Source organism: Xenopus tropicalis, chromosome 6 (assembly GCF_000004195.4).
Source record: "Xenopus tropicalis strain Nigerian chromosome 6, UCB_Xtro_10.0, whole genome shotgun sequence".
NCBI lineage: Eukaryota > Metazoa > Chordata > Amphibia > Anura > Pipidae > Xenopus > Xenopus tropicalis.
This window is the reverse complement of record NC_030682.2, coordinates 73,405,241-73,429,144: the sequence shown is the minus strand read 5'-3', so window position 1 is coordinate 73,429,144 and position 23,904 is coordinate 73,405,241. Positions and strand designations below refer to the sequence as shown.

General features: G+C 42.6%; 1 protein-coding gene across 3 annotated transcripts in view; it reads left to right on the top strand.

The window, feature by feature from the left end:
* The window catches only part of tmem245 (transmembrane protein 245), a 252,025-nt gene that overhangs the window by 34,837 nt on the left and 193,284 nt on the right, over positions 1 to 23,904 (top strand). For all 3 annotated transcript variants that reach the window (XM_018089411.2, XM_031903925.1, XM_012953820.3), the window contains exons 4-6: positions 8,991 to 9,104; positions 13,627 to 13,809; positions 15,164 to 15,333. In XM_018089411.2, coding sequence (XP_017944900.1) covers positions 8,991 to 9,104; positions 13,627 to 13,809; positions 15,164 to 15,333 — 467 coding nt within the window. The remainder of the gene's footprint in view (positions 1 to 8,990; positions 9,105 to 13,626; positions 13,810 to 15,163; positions 15,334 to 23,904) is intronic.

Sequence of the window (23,904 nt, the reverse complement as noted above, 5' to 3'; positions counted from 1 at the left end):
ATAGTATTGTGACAAACTAATAGTATTGTGATTGCCAGTTGGTCAAGATCCTGCTGCAAGAATGCCACATCCTGGATAGAATTGACTCGGCTGCAGAGTTTTGAGTCATCTGCAAACATTAATAAACTTAAAGGACAATGAAAGGTTAATATAAATTAAAAGTAAGTCTAAAGGCATTCTTTTTAAGTACTTGCTGCATATCTAAATTCCCAGATACCTGCTTGCTTCTCTGAGATATGGTGCTGGCAGCCTACAGCAGTGTGAAGACTACAGTGACATCACTGAAATCTCTCTGTCCTTCCTGTTCTCTGAGCATGTGTGTAACTTGATCCTGTCTGCTTTTCTGAGCTACACATGCCCACCAGCCAATCAGAAGCGGATCTGGCAGGGGGGGGTTAGGGAATGAAACACACGTGCAGTATGAAGCAAGGAGGGAAAGGAAGGGAGAATACCTTTTTAGAGATGGCTGCCTGTTCTAGAAAATGTGAAGTAAGTGTAAGTAAGTAAATATTTGATTAGGTGAGCCAAAAGTGTGGCGTTTTTACTAAACAATAGGATGACTATTACATAGTAACATAGTAAGTTGGGTTGAAAAAAGACATACGTCCATCAAGTTCAACCATAATGCCTATATATAACCTGCTTAACTACTAGTTGATCCAGAGGAAGGCAAAAAAAAACCCATCTGAAGCCTCTCTAATTTGCCGCAGAGGGGAAAAAATTCCTTCCTGACTCCAAGATGGCAATCGGACCAGTCCCTGGATCAACTTGTACTAAGAGCTATCTCCCATAAACCTGTATTCCCTCACTTGCTAAGAATCTATCCAGCCCCTTCTTAAAGTTATATAATGTATCAGCCAGTACGACTGATTCGGGGAGGGAATTCCAGAACTTCACAGCTCTCACTGTAAAAAATCCTTTCCGAATATTTAAATGGAACCTCCCTTCTTCTAAACGGAGTGGGTGCCCTCGTGTCCGTTAGAAGGACCTACTGGTAAATAAAACATTAGAAAGGTTATTATATGATCCCTTTATATATTTATACATAGTTATCATGTCACCTCTTAAGCGCCTCTTCTCCAGTGTAAACAGACCCAACTTGGCCAGTCTTTCTTCATAACTGAGACTTTCCATACCCTTTACCAGCTTAGTTGCCCTTCTCTGGACCCTCTCTAACTCAATAATGTCCCGTTTGAGCACTGGAGACCAAAACGGAACAGCATATTCTAGATGGGGCCTTACCAGCGCTCTGTAAAGGGGAAGAATAACCCCCTCCTCCCGTGAATCTATACCCCTTTTAATACAGTTCAAAACCTTGTTTGCCCTTGCAGCTGCTGCCTGGCATTGCTTACTACAGCCAAGTTTATTATCTACAAGGACTCCAAGGTCCTTCTCCATTATGGATTTGCCTAGTGCAGTCCCATTAAGGGTATACGGGGCTTGCATATTTTTACATCCCAGGTGCATGACCTTACATTTATCCACATTAAATCTCATCTGCCACTTAGCTGCCCAGATTGCCAGTTGGTCAAGATTCTGCTGCAGGGATGTCACATCCTGGATAGAATTGACTGGTCTGCAGAGTTTTGTGTCATCTGCAAACACTGATACATTACTCATAATACCCTCCCCTAAGTCATTTATGAACAAATTAAACAAAAGTGGACCCAGTACAGAACCCTGAGGGACCCCACTGAGAACCTTATTCCAAGTAGAGAATGTGCCATTAACAACCACCCTCTTTACCTGATCCTGTAGCCAGTTTTCTATCCATGTGCAAACGACTTCACTAAGACCAATATACCTTAGCTTAAAAAGCAGTCGTTTGTGGGGAACGGTATCAAATGCTTTGGCAAAATCCAAATAGATTATATCTACTGCATCCCCACTGTCCAGCTTCTTACTTACCTCATCATAAAAAGCAATTAAATTGGTCTGACATGACCTGTCCTTCATAAAGCCATGCGGATTACTGCTCAAAATGGCATTCTCCACTACATAATTTTGAATGTGATTCCTTAACAAGCCTTCAAATAACTTGCCCACCACGGATGTCAAACTTACAGGCCTATAATTGCCAGGCTGAGATCTTACTCCCTTTTTAAATATGGGAATGACATTCGCCTTCTTCCAATCCCTAGGTACCATACCTGATGAAAGCGAGTCTGAGAATATCAGAAACAAGGGCCACTGCAATTCTGCCCCTAGCTTTCTCAGTACCTGAGGGTGTATTCCATCTGGCCCAGGTGCCTTGTTTACATTTATCGTGTGTAACCCTTTAAGCACCATATCCTGTGCCAACCACTGTGTAGTTGGAGCTGAGGCAACAGTGCAGCTATTGGGTGGGACTTGGCCCTCTGGCTCCTCTACTGTATACACAGAAGAAAAGAACTGGTTAAGAACATCTGCCTTTTCTGTATCCGCTGTAACCATATTGTTACTATAACTCAATGGGGCCACACCCTCAACCTGCATCTTTTTACTATTAATATACTTAAAAAACTTTTTTGGGGTTAGTCTTGTCCTCGGCCGCGATGCGCTCCTCATTTTCTTTCTTTGCCTTCCGGATTGCTTTTTTACAACACTTGTTATAGTATTTATAATCATTAAACGCAGCTACTGTCCCCTCTGACTTATATTTCTTAAAAGCTTTCCTTTTTCTCCCTATTAACTTCTTTACCTCAGAGTTAAGCCACATAGGGTGATTCTTAACTCTTCTACTTTTTCTTATTAATGGAATGAATTGTTTCCTGCACCAAACATCAAATGAAATAACATTATGGTCACTATTACCCAGGGGTTCAACCACTTGCACATTTGCTATACGTTCTGGGTCATTAGAGAACACTAGATCCAGTATAGCATGGTTCCTGGTTGGCTCCTCAACAACCTGTGACATAAAGTTGTCATGCAGCAAGTTTATAAACTTGTTCCCATTTACTGTCCTGGCAGTACTATTGCCCCAGTCAATATCAGGGTAATTAAAATCCCCCGTTATTATCACTTGCCCCAAACTAGCAGCCTTTTCTATTTGCAACAGGAGCTGGGCCTCCTCCTCTTTGCTTACATTAGGGGGTCTATAGCATACCCCTACAATTAGTTTGGTAGCTTCTTTACTATCTGTGAGAAGCTCAACCCATAAGGATTCAGCTCCCTCTGTTACCCCCATCACTTCCTCCTTAATATTTGCTTTTAATTCCTGCTTAATGAACAGACACACTCCTCCTCCTTTTCTATTGCCCCTGTCCCTCCGAAACAATGTATACCCCCCAATATTAACAGCCCAGTCATGAGACTCATTCAACCAAGTTTCAACAACACCAATCACATCATATTTCCGCTCCAACGCCAGTACCTCCAGCTCTCTCTTTTTACCAGTCAGACTCCTTGCATTGGTAAACATACATTTAATACTGGTTCCGGCGTGAGAATGACGTGTAAACAACTTATGGGCCTCCCTGCCATTATCAGTATCCCGAAGCAAGTCTCCTCCCCCATTTTCCCTTACTATGCCCACTACCTCATCTATCCTGTCTACCACAGAATTTCCCGCTGCACCCTCCCCCCCCACTCCTAGTTTAAAATCTCCTCCAACCCGCTAGCCATCTTTTCCCCCAAAGCAGCTGCCCCATCATCATTGAGGTGCAGCCCATCCCTGGCAAAGAGCTTGTAGCCGATTGAGAAATCAGCCCAGTTCTGGAGAAACCCAAAGCCCTCCTCCCTGCACCAATCTCTCAGCCACGCATTAATCTCCCTAAGCTCCCGCTGCCTTCTTAATGTTGCAGTATGGGCAGTATGCTTTTTAAATTTTGACTTGCATTCTCCTTTAAGTCACACTATACTGCTGAGCTGCAAATTGGAGTGATATCCCCCTCACAGCAGCCGATCAGCAGAACAGTGAGAAGGTAGCAAGATAGCAGCTCCCAGTAGATATCAGAATAACACTCAGTATTAAAGGGGACTTATACCATAAATTTTTGCAATGCACTAAACCATGTAAAATAATGTAAAAAGTGTTTATTTTAATACCTTTGGGTTCAAATATGTCCATAACAGCTTGAAAACTGTACTCTACCCACTTCATTTGTAAGTTTCTGGACTCTTGAGTATGTGGCTATGGAGCCTCTGGCCCTATACTGTTCCTGAACAACAGCTGCAGCTTGTATTCCCTGCACCTGGCCATATACTGTTCCAGAAGAAAAGGTGCAGCTTTGTTTTACCTGCAACTTCCTGCATTTCATCATCTATCAATGTGCAGACGAAGTATATGATTCAGTGTAGGGAGTTGCAGAGAAAACAAAGACAACTGTTATTCTAGAATTGGACAACAGTACATACTAATGTGCTGGGTTTGTATATCTTTCGAATGTTCTGTTCCAATACACACAAAGGGAATAAACATGTGTATAGCAAAACGTGTTACTGCAATACTTTTATGTGAGAAATACTTGATTTTCTGAAAAAATTTCTGGGGTGCCAACAATTTGGGCCACGACTGTATTTGCTATGTAAACAGTGTAATTTAGAAATAAAAAGTACACCATAAAAATCATGTCCATATCCCTTTAACTGCCTGAATTAAAAAGTTGACATTTAGCATATTTACAAACCTACTGGCTTTTTCTGACTTGGCTGTCCCATTACTTAAGTCAATGTCTGGATAATTAAAGTCCCCCATGATAATAACTTGACCTAGTTGTGAGGCCTCCCCCATTTGTAATAGTAGCTGGGCCTCATCCTCCTCACTTATATGGAGTGGTGTATAGCATGTACCAACGATAATTTTCTTTGTAACTTTAGCCCTGCTGAAATCTCAACCCAAAGGGATTCCACACCCTCCCTGTTGTAATTTTCTTTAGCACTTGACTTTAAATCTGGCTTTACATAAAGACCAACCCCTCCATCCCTTTTAATCTCTCTGTCCCTCCTAAAAATGGTGTAATCATTTAAATTCACAGCCCAGTGGCGTCTTTCATCCCAGCAGGTCTCAGTGATACCAATTATATCATAATTTTCAGTATATGCAATAGACTCCAGCTCTCCTAATTTCCCAAACAAGCTCCATGCATTAGCCAACATGCAGAGGATATTACTTCTTTTCCCTCTGATATTTACATTAGGTAACGGAGAGTTAGATCTGAGGTTACTATTAGGTTGTTTCCTTTGTAACGGAGGAATTGCCGTAGATGGTAAACTGTATGCCCCCCCCTCACTCCTCCCCTATGACCTATAACTTTCCCATAATACTTTTGCTCACCTACCCACCCTTGCCTAGTTTTACTTCTCCAGCCACTTAGCTATTCTTTCCCCTGGCACAGTGGACCCCCTTCTATTAAGGTGCAATCCATCACGGCTATATAGATTGTACCCCAAAGAAAAATCAACCCAGTACTCTAGGAACCCAAACCCTTTCTTCCTACACCAATACTACACGCATTTACCTCCCTAAGCTCCCATTGTCTTCCTTAACTTGCATGTGGCACAGGAAAAACTTCAGAAAGAACTAGAAAAGGAAGTTTGAGAACAAACTTCATGTTGGGTTGAAAAACATTAAGTCACTGAATGGGCTCTGCCCACTTTCTCTGACCTTGGACCACAGTTATATAATAAAAACCACTCTGCAAAGTTTGGGGACCCTGGTTTTAATAGTATCTGAATGGCAGCAACTTAAATTTTGTAACCTGGAACTGCAGTTACCCAGTGACTAACTCTGCAAAGTTTAGGGACCCTAGGATTAATAGTTAAAGAACGGCAGCTGTTTAAATTTAAACCAATAAAAGTCAATAGGTGAATTGTTGTTGGTGGGTGTGCCCACTTTTTCTAACCTTGAGTCGAAGTCACCCAGTGACAAACAGTGGGCACCCCGGCATAAATAGTGTGAGAATGACAGCATTTTAAATTTAAACCAATAAAATTCAATGGATGAAATCTGATTGACTGTTAGTGGCCCAACCCACTTTTCCTATTTTTGAACTGCAGTCCCCCAGTGACTCCGTCCACTTTTTTCTAATTTTGAACGGCAAATACCCAGTGACTAACTCTGGAAACTTTAACAACTCTGGAATTAATATTTAAATAATGGCATCAGTTTAAATATAAACCAATGAAATCTAATGGGTGGAAATGGATTTGCTTTTGGTGGCTCCTCCCACTTGTTCTAACCCTGAATATGTAGTCATCCAGTGACTGACTGTGCAAAGTTTGGGAACCCTGACATAAATAGTGTGAGAAAAGCAGCATTTTAAATTTAAACCAAAAATAGGTGAAGTCTGATTGGGTGTTGGTGGCTCCACCCACTTTTTAAAACCTAAAAATGCAGTCCCCTAGTGACCCTGGTGTTAATACTGTGAGAATGGCAGCAGGTTGAATTTCCCCATTGAAAATCAATAGTTAAAATCTGAACCGCAGTTACGAGGTGACTAACTCTGCAAAGTTTGGAGACCTTAGTATTAATATTTAAAGAATGGCAGCAGTTTAAATTTAAACATATGAAGTCTATAGGTGAAATCTGATTGGTTGTTGGCCCCGCCCACTTTTCTAAACTTGGAACATAGTCACCCAGTGACAAACTGTGCAAAGTTTTGGGACCCTGACATTAAACATGTGAGAATGGCAGCAGTTAAAATTTCCCCACTGAAAACAATGAAAGAAATGTTATTGGCTTTTGGCGGCCCCGCCTACTTTTTCTCACCTTGAGTACGCAGTCACCCAGTGACTGACAAAGTTTGCAAACCCTGGCATCAAACCAATAAAAATCAATAGGTGAAATCTGATTGGTAGTGGCTCTGCCCACTTTTCAAATCTAAAACTGCAGTCCCCTAGTGACCAAGTGTAAAAAGTTTGGGGACCCCGGCATTATTACTGTGAGAATGGCAGCAGGTTGAATTTCTGCCAAATCAATAGGTAAAATCTGATTGGCTGTTCACAGCTCCACCCACTTTTGGGCATCCAGCAATCTTATATATTTCCATTCAGGCTGACCCCATGACTCTGTGATTCAAGTTTGGGGAGCGTAGCCTCAAAGCTGTAAGTGTGGCAGCAGTTTCAATTTCCACATTTAAGTCAATGGGTGAAATTTGATTGGCTGTTGTTGGTCCCTCCCACTTTGGGGTCATCCAACAAATGTCGCTGTTTCATTCAGGGTGACCCCATTATTATTTTCTTCAAGTTTGGGGGGTGTAGCTTCAAAGCTGTAAGTGTGGGAGCAGTTTCAAAATCTTCCCTGTCAAAGCCAATGGAAAAATTGTGGTGTTCGGAGCGGCGCCACAAAAAGACGGGGGGCCGGATCGCTTAGAAAAGCACAAGCAACCTGCTCCGCTATAGGGCGAAGAAGTGTGGTGAGTTTGGGTGTTGTACCCCTAAAACTGTAGGAGGAGTAGCGTTTAGAAAATGAGGGGCGCTAAGAATAAGAAGAAAAAGCGGAAGAAGAAGAGGAAGAAGTCAAAGTCGAAGAACAGTATGTTGGGGTTTTCAACCCAACACAATTACATTGGAGGACCATACAAGAGAAAATATTGCTATATAAAGACAATTTACTAATTTACCTCTCAAACCCCAGTAAATCCCTAACTGCCTTACTACAACTGGCGGACAACTTTGGCCACTACTCTGGAATTTGAATTAACACTGTCCAGCTGATCCTTCCCAAACCTCAGCCCACACCCTTAAGCATAGCTTTTAAATTGGGTCAACCAATTCAAATATTTAGGTTTGTGTATCTGCATAACCGCAGATCCTAGCACATTGCGCTATCTGCTGCCAACCACGTATGGCATACGTACTTGCAGAAATATTCATTATAAACAGGCAGTTTACTCGCCCTTCAATCACCACACTGTATAAGTTCGGAACTTGTTTAATGATGATCAAAAGAAGGTAGAACTGTAGGTACATACATTACAATGGTATCAGAATACATTCTGGGTACATAAAATACAGATTAAATACAATAGAAGCATATATAAACATCATAAACTGATATGCATTATACAGTCCTAGTGAGGCCTAACAGGTGGCTGCTGAGGGAGAAATATTGAATCACAAATTAGAACCAGAATGCACATAACAGCAAAATACACAGCATATTAGAGCAGGCATTAAACAGAATGCAAACATACCAACGATTCTTGGATAGGCCTGCTTTGAGATGAGTGTGGGTGCTGATTTCACCAGCTATAGCAAAGTGTGGCTGTTACCATAGAAATGGCTGTTTCCGCTCAGCACCAGGAAGTGATGTAATCAGAGGTGGCAGAGTGAATATCCAAATAAATAATAAACCGCTGCAAGGGCACGGTACAAAAAGTGGCCAGAGGAGAGGGCCCAATACATATAAGGAATCATTACATATGAAGAAATTACCAATTTAAGAATTGTTATATCTAAAATGTGGGCAGAACTCCTGCTGTGGCAGCACAAGATTCAATATATGAAAAATTGTTGCTTAATTAATGAATCAATCCCAAATCCATAATTCATTATAAAAAGTACCAGTGCTCTATTAAAATGAAAATTAATTGTTGCCAGTTTAAAAAGAGAGAAATGTTAGTGGAAGCAGTATATTATTAATTCTGTGAGTTAGGATTTACTGGATTATTGTATAAGGGCCTTGCAGTGGCCAGGCCCCTCCCTGCCTACTGTCACCGCCTGGAGAAATTTGGTGAATCTGGGTATAAACTCTTGTATAAACTCACATATGAAACTAGGGGCGCACTTATTATATTTTAGTCTGGGGTCCCTAGTGCGACATGGATGTAGTTACAGCAATCAGCAATCAAACTACTATGCCTAAACTGCTGCCAGAATTAGAAATCGTAATGTTGTATTTGTCATTTTGTTACCAGCACTGTGTTTTAGAGATACTGTCACTTGCAGTTGTACAACTTGACCTGGAACCAAACTACTTATATTTTAGTCTATTATTTTATTTGATGTGTTACATAGGAGCTTGCGGTAAATAATTAATGCTAACTTGATCTATACCTGTTTTTCAGGAACAGTACTCCCTGGTCAGATATTTACTATTGCAGCCTCAACCATCGCTATGGCAATATCCATAAGTGGCTTTGAGGAACACCAGGAAGGGTTTCCTACAGCACAACCTACAGGTGAATAAGCACTGAGTAAGAACACCTCACTAATATATTTTTTTATACATAAGGGTTCATTCACTAAAGCGCGATAAGCATTATCGCATGCTTTTTTTGCATTAAAATTGATGCAAAAAAATGCGCGATTCGCTAAAATCACATGTGCATACCACGTGCGTTAATTAGCGTGCAACCGAATGCATTAATTTTACCGCATTGTGTTAATTAGCGCGCAGAAATAATACTAACGCGTGATTCACAAACACTTAGACGCGCTAAATATCGCATTAGTCTATGCAAAAATTAACACCTACTTGGGGCAGGCGGTAATTATAGAAAAGTACAGTTCATGAGCTTTTGGCAACACAATATGGACTTGGCAGTGGGATTTATTCAAGTATGTGTTGGCCCTAGAGTGATGCAGCCTCCAGGTTGCAGGGATTAAATGGTAATTTTCAAAAAAAGTAGTTTTACGAGCATAATGGTGTGTATGGCTAATATGGCATGCGCGCAAAAAGTAGCGCACGTGCGTTTATTAGCACGCGACAAGTAGCGCGCTACGTTAATTAGCGCACGTTGCGTCGAATACCGCACAAATATAGTCTTCGTGACTTATATAACGCAAACAGCATCATGTCTTTCCTTTTAGTGAATCGTGCGTTAAGACACAATAAAATTTTTAACGCATGCTATAAATAGCGCTCATTTTAACACACTTTAGTGAATCAACCCTATTGTGTTTACAAGTGTTTTTATCTTTTTAGCCATCCATTTGACTGTTATTGCTATCAGTATAAAATGAACTCTGAAGATGTATGTTGCCTTCTCAGCATCCTATTTGTTTTTGTAATCCTCAGTGATAAAATTAAGGTGCTTATTTATTATAGTATGTAAGCCAACATCGCCAGTGATGTTTCTCAAACCAATCAGATCTTTGCTTTTTAACTTGTAGGTGGCCGTTAAATATCAATTGCTGATTGGTTGCTATGGGCAACATCACCAGTGATTTTGGCTTACACACTATAATAAATGCCCCTTAGTGTTGTATCTTAACCCTTTCCCTGCTAAAGACGTAGCTCCTACGTGCTGGCATAAAAAGGTGTTGAACTCCCAGCACGTAGGAGCTACGTTTTCTTTACTTTGCGCTCGTTCTCTGCGCTGTGATTATCCGAGCACAGAGAACGATCGCAAAGTAAAGGACCCCCTAGGGAACGAGCGGAGGGGGGATACTAGTGGCCCCTGGGGCGCGATCGCCCAGGGTCCCCATAGAAAAAGTCGGGCACGTAGATTCTACGTGTCCGACTTTTTCTTCTCTCTCCCTCACTTTCTGCGCTCCCCCCTCCGCCACCCCCCCCCCCGCGCGCTTCCTGTGCCGGCTATTCACGATCTGCAGCTGCTGTCCTGGCGTCTCCTGTCTTCTCCTGCGATCTTCAGCAATCTTTAGCTCCTCTGACCCCAGGTTAGTGCTACATACACACACAATCCCACATAATACACTAATACACACTTATACTCACACTTACACACACACACATACATTTTGGGGGGGGTTGAGGGCTTCACACATTCACAGCACTTACAGCTCTCACACTTACTTGCACACTCACACACATGCACTAAAAACACATTTTGGCACTCACTTACACACTTACGTAATTTTGTAATTTTTTTTTTATTGCATCGTTTTTATTCTAGCCTGAAAAAATTGTTTCATCGCCATTGCAGATAGCGCATTCGCTAACCGCACTGCGCAATACCTTTTGTGTATTATTTTGGTGTTTTTATTACATTTTCTGTGATTTTGGTGCATTTTTAGTCATTTTATTGCATTTTTAGCCATTTTATTGCATTTTCAGTTATGCATAGTTGTTGTTCGCTTGACTTTGTCTGTAAAACTAATTTGCCCAAGCCAGAATACTCAAACTGTGATTCTGACTGCAGATAAAAAAAAAAATTGATTTTAGGTTTTTTTTTTGTGATTTTAGTGATTTTATTGCATTTCATATTGTTCTTTGTTACTTGTCTTGCACATGGACATTTTGTCTGCTGTATTTCAATTTGGCTTCCTCTGTACCCCACTTAGTTTGGTAAATCTATGCATATTGGGCATCAAACTGTTCAGTAGACCCCTGGCGTTCATATTTAGGGTGTTTTATGTTGGTACGTTATGAAAAATGGGCTACATAATGGGGCAAAATGCAAGCTTTGTAACAATTTTCAGAAATGTTATAAAAACCATTCTGTTTAGCATAGCTTTGTAGTTTGGTAGTTTGCAGTAGAAAGATGTATTTACCCATTTTTGTTTTGTCAGAATGTGTGCTTTCAGAAAATGTATGGTTTTATAGGGTGTCTGTACTGTTAGGGGGTCTTATGGCACATAATACACATACCGGGTGCAAAAACTGCACGAGCCGGAGCGTCCTGTGTGAAAATTCATATGCACTATTTTCATTTGGGTGCCCCTGTACTCCGCATAGTTTGGTAAATCTATGCATAAAAGGCATCAAACTGTTCAGTAGACCCCTAGCGTTCATATTTAGAGTGTTTTATGTTGATACGTTACAAATTGTGGGGGTACATAATGAAGGTAAAATGCAATCTTTATGACGATTTTCAGAAATGTCATGTGAAAATTCATATGCACTATTTTCATTTGGGTGCCCCTGTACTCCGCATAGTTTGGTAAAGCTATGCATATAGGGCATTAAACTGTTCAGTAGACCCCTGGTGTTCCTATTTGGGGTGATTTTCCTTTGTATGCAAGAAATTGTGTGAGATAAATGCAGCAAATTGCAACATTTTTAGGCGATTTTCTGAAATGTCATAGAAACCACTAGCTTTAGGAAAGCTTTGCAGATTGGTACTTTGGTGTAGAAAGGACTCTTTACCCATGTTGGATTTGTCAGAACGTGTACTTTCCAAAAATGTATGGTTTTCAGCGGTTACCCTACATTTCTGCAGTTTCTATCCCACATAAAACTGCCATGTGTTTATGAATTAGGTAAAGGTAAGCCATGGAATTAGTGCACACAAGGTATATTTTGGGGTCTCTAAGTGCCATGTGCTTTGATAAACCTATGCATCAAACTATTCAGTAGACCTCTGGGGTTCATATTTAGGGTGTTTTATCTTGGTACCTAATCACTCATAGAAAATAAGATGCTGCATATTGGAAGTTTTGAGGTGATTTTTGGAAATGTAATAAAATCAGCAAACTTAGGAAACCTTTGCGGCTTGGTACTTTGGAGTAGAAAGACATGGGTACCCATTTTAGATTTCGGGGAATGTGTACTTTCTAAAAATATATGACTTTCTGGGGTGAGCGTACTTTTTACTAACTTTATCCCACACAAAATGATGTAAATGTGTTGATTTTGCAGAAGCAGAAATGGCAGATCATACGGGGTATGTTCACATTGGGGCCCCTACATGCCACCTACTTAGGTAAACATATACATATTGGGCATCAAACTGTTCAGTGGACCCCTGGCGTTCAAATTTAGGGTGTTTTACCTTGGTACCTAATGATACATGGGAGATAAGATGCTGTAAACTTTGAGAGGATTTTTTGGAAATATTATCAAAATTGCCAACTTTAGGAAAGCTTTGCGACTTCGTACTTTGGAGTAGAAAGACATGGGTACCCATTTTAGATTCGGGGGAATGTGTACTTTCCAAAAATATATGGCTTTCTGCGGTGAGCGTACTTTTTTTGTAGTGTTGTCCCACACAAAGTGATGTAAATATGTTGATTTTGCAGAAGCTGAAATGACAGAAATGGCAGATCATATGGTGCATGTTCACACTGGGGCTCCTACATGCCACATACTTAAATAAACCTATACATATTGGGCATCAAACTGTTCAGTGGACCCCTGGCGTTCAAATTTAGGGTGTTTTATTTTGGTACCTAATGCTATGTGGGAGATAAGATGCTGCAAAGTGGAAGCTTTGAGGGGATTTTTGAAATTGTCATCAAAATTGCTAACTTTAGAAATGCTTTGCGACTTGGTACTTTGGAGTGGAGTTATGTAGTGTTGTTTATTTGAGTGTTTCATGGTAACATAATGTAAAGGTTTTCTTTTTTGTCTCCTCTGCTTGAGAAAACAAACAGAAGTTTTATTTGATAGCAACAACTACAGAGCTAGTTACATAATTAGATGACTGTATACATCCCACTCCCTTCTCTTTCAGGTGACTATTGTAATATATGTAATATATATAATATATGTAATATATATAATATATGTAATATAATTTTCTGCTTTGCAGTGACTAAACATATAGTAGCTTTAATTTTCCTGCTTGCCCTGTTTAGCACAAGAAATATCATAAGCCATATATATTTTTTACTAAAACAGTAGGAAGAACAACAGGCCCTTTTTAGCAAACATCTTATTGGTTGCTATGGGTTACTGCTTCTGGACAAACTTACTGAACCTAGTGATAGCTGCACCCTTTTTAAAGCATATTGTACTCGGAGCGAATTCATTTTTAAAGAATCATTTGCGTTTTTCAGTTCAATTCTTCTTTTTAACAGAGGCACAGATGGATGAACCACCCTCAACCCTGTTACTTGGAAGGCAAAAAAGTGAGATAGGAGAATTCCTAAAAAGAAAGAAAACCAGTGACATATATTTTGTAGTTCTGATGTGGGCAATTGTTGTTGTACAAATATGGCTCAATTTATGGATAATACAGATACTTCCAGTGCCTATAGCAGGTCAGTATAACAAATGTTCAGATATTTTACAGCATTTTGTGTTTTTATCTCATGTTAGGCAGTCATGTAATTATGTTTGTGATGGTCTAAAACTTTAGTAATACTGCATTAAAACTCAATGTGCACCTTAAATACAAAATATTAATAAAAATAAGCTGAAATTAGGAGTGGTCCTCATTAGCTACATGAGTAACCCAGCATCTTGTGTAAAAAAGTTTTTATCAAAAGGTTTAAGAGTACCTATAAGATTTCTGCTTTACAGCAATGGAATGGCATTCATCATTTGTTACACTTGACAAAGGCTTCCATGCAACCCAGCACAGTGGTGCTTCTCTGTGGTTTTTATGCCTAAGCTAGGTCAGTGTTCTGGTGCAATTTTATATAATTTAAAGCTTTCATGGATTATAATGTGTGATATAAGTATCCGTGAGGAAGGTCATTTTTAGTGATCTTAACATTTTGGTCACTAAATGTGTGCACAGCTTTTTGGATATATGTTATATTTTTCACTTACTCCCAAGTAATTTTGTAAATGTAGTGCTCCTCAATGGACTAAAGCTTTCAATCGAGGTATAAGCTTAGTGAAGAATAAATACAAAAACCTTATCACTAATTGCCACATCTACAGCCATTTCTTCAGATTCATTTACATATCGGATGAGGCACCAAGAGTGAGTGGATCTTCTCCTGATATGCCCACCTATGGGCATAGGAGCCGTTGGTTCGGGGACCGCAACAACAAACCAATGTGGTACCTGATCGGAACAGAAAAACCTAACCTGCCCGATCGAGATCTGGACAAAGTCAGGCCAGATGTCGGTGGTGCCCATACACGGGCAGATAAGCTGCCGAATTGGTCTAAAGGACCAGTATTGGCAGCTGATATCGGCCCATGTATGGGCACCTTAAGTTAGGCTGCAGGGGAATGGTTATATCCTACCAGTTCCCAGTGCTGCAACTTAGATGCCAGTGGACATAATTATCCTTATAGGTCACTAGTGCTACACCAATAGAAGTAATTAGCACCCTAAAACTTTAATATCTTAAAATAATGCAACATTTACTTATTTTGTATTTTTGACCCATTCAAGGAGCATTCTTTCTGGCTGCTTTGCTCTTTACCCAGTGCATCCTGGATATATATATATATATATATATATATATATAACATGTGATATAACATGTCCTGTTCCTGCAGATTGTTCTAATACTGAAAACATTCTGCCTTGCTGTGCACTAAATATCTGATATTTCCCCCTTTAATGTAGTTTCCAACCTGCATGTGAACTTTTTCATGTTAAGAAATAACTTATAAAATGTACACTACATTAACATGTCATGGTAACTCTTGCAGTTTTTGCTATAAAGAAACTACTAATACACTTTGGAGTAGCGAACTTCTTGGTGAATCATTGTGGCTCTTGGTGGAAAGTGATTGAAGACTTTGTGAAGGAACGTCAGGAGGCTCTGGCACCAAGACCCATTCGAGGTCTAGCAAGGTTCATATTGAAAGCAGATTGTAAGGTATGCAGCTGATACAAGTCATTTAAAGTCAATGTTTTCTACATAAGTAAATGTATGGTATGGTATAAATAATACCCAAAAAACCTCAGCGCTCTTAATGGAAGTTCTTGAAGGTGAAACGATAAATCTTCTATATTGAAGGTGTATACATACAGTTCTGCAGCTCCTTCTTAAAGTAACCCCTTTGACTGGGTCTCGGATGTTTGTGTAGATGTGTCAATAGGAGCGCATGTAGAGCATGTGAAATAAAAATACAAACAAAAACAAATAGTGCAATACATTTGTTAAAAAAAATCCAATCACCATGTGCAACAGAAATAAATTAGTTGGGTTCTCCCACATGTGCAATATCGCTAAATGCTCACCAGATGGCAAAGTATCCAGGCCAAACAAACTTAAGCGTGTTCAAATTGGAGCCGAAGTACTCAGTATGATGAAGCAGAGAGAAGAAGCAGCACACGTGAATCCGCAGGAAATGAATTTGTAAGCATGATACCATGGGTGAGGCCAGTGTGTAAGAGAGTGCGCTGGTGGTGACGTATTCCAATAACAAAGGTGCGCATAGTGGTGACATAAACCCGATAATGACCAGGATACACAGGAAGTGGGTGCGCATTTGCGCAATAAATGAAAAGAGAAGCGCTGGCTGATGACAGACAACCCGAAAATAGAAGAGGTGTGCAAGAAGTAAGTGTGCAAATGCGCCGAGAGTATAGAGGTTACGTGAGAAGGACGTAGCCCAACCCAACTGTAACTATAGTAACGCGCTTATTATGATCAGCGCGTGCATGTGTATATAGAAAAGATAGCCACGGGGAACCTGTATGTGAGGGCTAAAAGGGGAAGTAAAATAGAAGTGATTATTTTGATGAAGCATTAAAAATCTTGGGCGATGAGGCTATTTATGAGAAACTCACTCTTGATCCCACCAACATTTTCACCAGGGAATTAGATAACCTATTGAGAACAGTTAAATAAGCAGGTGTCATTCAGGATAGAGAATTTAATTTTCTTTTCACTCGCCATCCAAGGATTGAACTGTATTATCATTTGCCCAAGATTCATAAGAATCCTATTGTCCCTCCAGGGAGACCGATTATTTCTGGCATAGATTCACTTACAAGTAATCTTTCAGAGTTTGTGGACTATTTTTTGCAGGATGTGGCTGTTAAACAGAAGTCCTATCTTAGAGATACATTAGACTTGCTCAATAGAATCAAAAACATTAGCTGGAAAATGTATCCCCTTTTTTTAGGCCACAATTATATTGTCGTCTAACAATATCTAAATGTACAAGTATTTAGCTATACCTCTTTATACACTCTATCTTTCGTCTTTATATGTCATTTTGGTCATACAGGCATCACTATGTGGGATTTTCACTCTCTTCCGATATGTAGATTTATAGTGCCACTGTTTCCTTGACACGTTTATATCACTGTCTTTTACTTTCTCCTTGTGCCTCAAATATTGGTTCTCCATAATTATATATACACATGTACACGCTGTTTACTATCAGCGCGTTACCATAGCAACGGGTTTGTTGAGCTACGTTACTTTTACGTAGACTTTATACTTGACACATTTTGTTTTTCTGTCTTTTACTTCCCCTTTTAGCCTCACATACAGGTTCCCCATGGCTATCTTTTCTATATACACATGCACGCGCTGATCATAATAAGTGCTTTACTATAGTTACGGTTGGGTTGGGCTACTTCATTCTCACGTAACCTCTACACTCTCGGCGCATTTGCACACTTACTCCTTGCACACCTCTTCTGTTATCGGGTTGTCTGTCATCAGCCAGCACCCGATCCACTTCTTTTTTCACTTATTGCGCAAATGCGCACCCACTTCCTGTGTATCCCCGGTCATTATCGGGTTTATGTCACTACTATGCGCACCTTTGTTATTATTGGAATACGTCACCACCAGCGCACTCACGCTGGCCTCACCTATGGTATCATGCTTACAAATTCATTTCCTGTGGAATAGGGGGTTGGGACTTAATTAGTTCTAAACCTTATTATACTATTTAAGGAGGGTGAGGGGACAGTGGCTCTACCACTAGCTCCTGAGGAAGCCTACCGAACGTACGCGAAATGCGTTGAGCCATTATCTGTTTGTGCATTGTAGAATTCTACACACTGTAAGTAGCTTGTTTTAGCAGTATTGTCAGGAACTATTGAGATTCGAACCCTGGACTTTGTGCGGAACTCCGGCTGCACATGCTTACTGAGCCACAGGGGGCTCTTTGACCTACATGCGATCAGTTGCTCTAATGTCCTTTCTGCCTTTCCACCAGTTTCACTGTCTATATTGGTCATCACATGTGTGGCTGCTTTGTTAATCACCAGACTATATAAACCCTCTCCGGGCTAGACACAGTGCTCGATCATCGTTCCTGCTGAGCCTGGTCTTGCCACCTCAGATACCCGATTCCTATGTTCCCTGCCTGGTTCCTGTTTGGTTTTGTGATTTTGACTTCTGCCCGACTTTCTGGATTTGCTTGAACTCTGCCCGGACTGACCCCTGCCTGACTAACGGATCTGATAGAACTCTGCCTGGACTGACCCCTGCCTGATTATCTGGACTTGCTAGAACACTGCCTGGACTGACCCCTGCCTGCCTTTGGATTCACCTGTTACCGGACTCTGTATTTATCACAGGCTTGTACATTACTTTTATTTTCATTCTGTTTTTCATTGAAACTCCTTCGTTCATATAACTTGGCTGTCTGGCCTTTTAAGGGAGTTCTGGGTTATCTGCACATAGGCTCCTACCTGCCAGCCACTCACCTGTGGCTGCCCCTGACAGTATGATCGAGCCATACAACAAAGAGCCTGCTGGTAACCCCTCATTAGCACAAGAACAGAATGAACTACAACTCTCTGCTCAGTGGCTTTCTTCTGTTATAAAGTATGAAGGGGAAAAAGGGACTTTTTCTGACTTTCTGCTCACCTGTAAAAAGTTTGCTACAGTTCCCTTTGTCAAGCAAGCCCCAGATTATATGAAGAGTCGGCTCATCATTTTGTTTCTGTTGGGAGGCAAAGCTCAAGAATGGGCAGAGATTTGCATTGATGGAGAGGCTCACTTTTTGGAAGATCCATGTACCTTTCTTTATATTCTGAAAGCAACCTTCACAGGGGATTTATGGCCAATCCCTCCGGACATTTTTCCCTCCTCTGCAGTTAAACCCGCTACAGACTCTCTATGTACCCCTCCAGTTATAAGTGATTCTCAATGTGTGGGGCCCCTAAGCACCTCCCAGCCTGCTGTTCCATCAGGTATTCCGAATGTAGAAGAGCAATTCCGTTGGGAGGATGAGACTGACTGTATAGATATTTCTGAGGATGAATGGGAAGATATGGATTTTGAGGATGAAATACCAACGGCATATACTACCAAGTTCAAGGGCCGGTCAATCTCCCAGTTGTCCACTGTACCTGCAGTTCAGTCCTATAAATCTATACCTACAGATCAGTCACCTGCATCTCTGCCTGCAGTTCAGTCCCCTGATTCAGTTCCTGCTCATTTGCCTATTTTTCTGGTACCTGCGCTCGGGTGGCTTGGTCCTTTGCCAGCTTTCCCACGGATTGGGCCCCTACCAGTCCTTGGGCAGTCCAGCTCTGAACCTTCATCGGCTCCTGTGCCAGTGCTTCAGTCACCTGCTCCAGCCTCTGTGCCAGTGCCCCAGCAACAGCGGCCTTGTTCAGTTCCAGCACCCAGACAGTGGCCTTGTCCTGCCTCAGCTTCTGTGCCTGAACTGCAACCCTCAGCTTCTGTGCCTGAACTGCAACCCTCAGCTCCTGTGCCGGCTCCCCGAAAGCCGTATGCTCCTGTGCCGGCTCCCCGAAAGCCGTCTGCTCCTGTGCCGGCTCCCCGAAAGCCATCTGCTCCTGTGCCGGCTCCCCGAAAGCCGTCTGCTCCTGTGCTGGCTCCCCGAAAGCTGCTGCTGCCTGCTCTAGCACCTGCTATTAGCCTACCGGTTCCTTTACCCGCAGTCCAGTCTCCGGTTCCTTTACCCGCAGTCCAGTCTCCGGTTCCTTTACCCGCAGTCCAGTCTCTGGTTCCTTTACCCGCAGTCCAGTCTCCGGTTCCTGTACCTGCTCCGGTGTCTGCTACCCAGCCAGTGCCTGCTCCGGTGTCTGCTACCCAGCCAGTGCCTGCTCCGGTGTCTGCTACCCAGCCAGTGCCTGCTCCGGTGTCTGCTACCCAGCCAGTGCCTGCTCCGGTGTCTGCTACCCAGCCAGTGCCTGCTCCCCGACGGCTGCCTCCTTCTGTGCCAGCAATCATGCCTGCATCAGTTCCTGCCTCTGTGCCAGTTCTCCAGCCATCAGTTCCTGCCTCTGTGCCAGTTCTCCAGCCCTCAGTTCCTGCCTCTGTGCCAGTTCTCCAGCCCTCAGTTCCTGCCTCTGTGCCAGTTCTCCAGCCCTCAGTTCCTGCCTCTGTGCCAGTTCTCCAGCCCTCAGTTCCTGCCTCTGTGCCAGTTCTCCAGCCCTCAGTTCCTGCCTCTGTGCCAGTTCTCCAGCCATCAGTTCCTGCCTCTGTGCCAGTTCTCCAGCCATCAGTTCCTGCCTCTGTGCCAGTTCTCCAGCCATCAGTTCCTGCCTCTGTGCCAGTTCTCCAGCCATCAGTTCCTGCCTCTGTGCCAGTTCTCCAGCCATCAGTTCCTGCCTCCGTGCCAGCGGTCCTGCCCGTGACGGCTCCCGTGCCAGCGGTCCTGCCCGTGACGGCTCCCGTGCCAGCGATCCTGCCCGTGATGGCTCCCGTGCCAGCGATCCTGCCCGTGCCAGCAGTCCTGCTAGCTCCCGTGCCAGCGGTTGTGCCTGCTCTCGCTTCTGTGCCAATGCTTCTACCACCAGCCTCTGAGGACAAAATTGCTTCCAGGCCTACCTTCCCTGCTACTAGGTCTGGTAAATTCTGTTGTCGCAGACTCTGCCAGTCCAATTGCAGTGAGTGGTGGTCTTGTTGCTTCCCTGGGCATCTCCCTACCACCTGCAGTGGGTGGTGCTCCACCTGTAATGGGTGTCTATGTTGGTCCTCCACCTGTAATGGGTGTTTTGTGTGGGGTCTCATCCGCTGTGGCTCCTGACCCTGGCGTCTCATCCGCTGTGGCTCCTGACCCTGGCGTCTCATCCGCTGTGGCTCCCGATTCTGGCAACTCCACTGTTCTAAATCCTGATCCTGGTGGCCTACCTTGTGTTAATGATCCTAGTGACTTTCTGGCATCTGTTCCTGACTCTGGCGGCACTCCTGTCCTGGCTCCTGACTCTGGCGGTCCTCCTGTCCTGGCTTTGGCTCCTGACTCTGGCGGCACTCCTGTCCTGGCTTTGGCTCCTGACTCTGGCGGTCCTCCTGTCCTGGCTTTGGCTCCTGACTCTGGCGGCACTCCTGGCTTTGGCTCCTGACTCTGGCAGGACTCCTGTCCTGGCTTTGGCTCCTGACTCTGGCGGCACTCCTGTCCTGGCTCCGGCTTCCGATCCTGACGACCCTCTGGCTTCGGCTTCCGATCCTGACGACCCTCTGGCTCCGGCTTCCGATCCTGACGACCCTCTGGCTCCGGCTTCCGATCCTGACGACCCTCTGGCTCCGGCTTCCGATCCTGACGACCCTCTGGCTCCGGCTTCCGATCCTGACGACCCTCTGGCTCCGGCTTCCGATCCTGACGACCCTCTTGTCCTGGCTCCAGACCCTAGCAATTCTTTCCCTGCTGATGATCCTATCTCTAATGGTTCACTCTGGGCTGATGGTTTTGAGCCTTGCAGTATACTCGCTTGCATAACCAGTCCCTGCAGCATCTTTAATGACTTGATTCTAATGCATAAATGTTTTTTGTTTAAAATGTTGTTGTCCGACTGGGAGATCGCCCGGAGGACGATCTTTAAAGGGGGGGTAATGTCAGGAACTATTGAGATTTGAACCCTGGACTTTGTGCGGAACTCCGGCTGCACATGCTTACTGAGCCACAGGGGGCTCTTTGACCTACATGCGATCAGTTGCTCTAATGTCCTTTCTGCCTTTCCACTAGTTTCACTGTCTATATTGGTCATCACATGTGTGGCTGCTTTGTTAATCACCAGACTATATAAACCCTCTCCAGGCTAGACACAGTGCTCGATCATCGTTCCTGCTGAGCCTGGTCTTGCCACCTCAGATACCCGATTCCTATGTTCCCTGCCTGGTTCCTGTTTGGTTTTGTGATTTTGACTTCTGCCCGACTTTCTGGATTTGCTTGAACTCTGCCCGGACTGACCCCTACCTGACTAACGGATCTGATAGAACTCTGCCTGGACTGACCCCTGCCTGATTATCTGGACTTGCTAGAACACTGCCTGGACTGACCCCTGCCTGCCTTTGGATTCACCTGTTACCGGACTCTGTATTTATCACAGGCTTGTACATTACTTTTATTTTCATTCTGTTTTTCATTAAAACTCCTTCGTTCATATAACTTGGCTGTCTGGCCTTTTAAGGGAGTTCTGGGTTATCTGCATATAGGCTCCTACCTGCCAGCCACTCACCTGTGGCTGCCCCTGACAAGTATTCATTTTAATAAACAATGTTATACTATGTGCTGCTTCTTCTCTCTGCTTCATCATACTGAGTACTTCGGCACCACTCCAATTTGAACACGCTTAAGTTTGTTTGGCCTGGATACTTCGCCATCTGGTGAGCATTTAGTGATATTGCACATGTGGGAGAACCCAACTAATTTATTTCTGTTGCACATGGTGATTGGATTTGTTTTACCAAACGTATTGCACTATTTGTTTTTGTTTGTATTTTTATTTCACATGGTCTACATGTTGACACATCTGCACAAAAATGTTTTCTATATGTAGTTCTATCCAATACAGTAATATTTTCTAATACTCTTTTAAATTTAACCTTAATAGAAACTTCAGTGGGTACAATTTTTTTCACTGGTTTCTATAATAGGCAAACATATATATATATATATATATATATATATATATATATATACATACATACAGAGATAGAGTGACGGCACACGCAGGGAATTTTCACACAGGAGTCACGCAGTTTAAAGAATTAGATATGAGGTTTATTCAGTCCAATGTTTCAGTTCCTGAATGGAACTTTCATCAGGAACACCAACACCACAGTGCAGTACAAACGCTTATAAACCCAAAAGGGTGCTAATGTTGTTGCTAGGCAACCAAAGCATACAGTACAAGTGAATAATAACACAAAGTAAGATAGAAATTAACATATTAATACCACAAAGTGTACATAAAATATTGTATAGATAAAGGGCATAACTGGACATGGGAAATACTCCAAAACATAGTGGGCGAGTGGTTACACAGACCTCAGTATGTGGCATATCGTAATCTCTAAGTCTCCTTATAAAGTACATTGATCGGATTGAGCCCCGTGCTTTCAGTCACCGCTCGTTCAGTATGGAAGTCCTGTGTCATTACCAAGTCCCCAGAGGCCCGTGCTTATGAGCACCCTGGATACCCTTAGGGTGACCTAATGTCACTGCATAAGGCGGCCAACACCAATATTATACCCATATCTGTTAGTGTACACATTACCTGAGGGGTCCAGTTTTCAGGTCAGCATTGCCTACTGCAGATAAGATAAAGATAAAGAAAACGGCTTTAATCTAAGCAAGCATATTATGACTGAAGGGGAAATCTCTCTACTGTCTAAAGGACTTTCCTTTGTCCCTTGCTCCCAACCAGACACATTTGATACATTGATAGATATTAACAGATTCCAAAGGAAACTAAAACTTAAGGAACATTTCAGAAACTCCCCTGAACAAGAGCATTTAAGGGTAAAAGTAACTTTAAAACCCCCGAATACACCCCCTACTGTGCGTACATTTGGTAAGGTTCTATCACTAGAGGTCAAACAGATGGGTAAGACATGTAAACTGCACCCTAATTTATTCCCTGCTGAACGCCAAGCCATCTGTACCCTTCAGTATGACAGGGATTTTGTTATCAGACCAGCTGACAAGGGTGGGTCCATAGTGGATAGTGGGTCCATAGTGGGTCCTACTTTTAGACTACACATTCTATAGGGATGAAATATTGAGACAACTATCTGATACTAACACATATAGGGCGCTACCTGGGGACCCGACCATTAAGTTCAAAAATGAACTCGACAAATATCTTTTCTTGGCCTTGAATGCAGGTCGGATCACTAATGACACCCACAACTTCTTGGTAACAGAATACCCTCATACACCCATCATTTATACGTTACATAAGATCCATAAGTCTCGACCAGCACCCCCAGGTAGACCGATAATTTCTGCTGTAGGTTCACTTTACCAGCCAGTCTCTACATTTATTGACTCATTCCTGCAACCTTTAGTCAAGGCCATGAATTCCTACACTCAAAACTCTACACGTTATAAAAAAACTTAAAGCACTGGACAACATTCCAGACAACTGCATTCTGGTCACAATGGATGTAACCAGCTTATACGTAGTAATCCCCCATGACCAAGTCAGTAATAGGGGCATTGTCCACTAACAGAACCACAAATACACCCACTGAGTTCCTTTACACCTACTAGAGCTTACA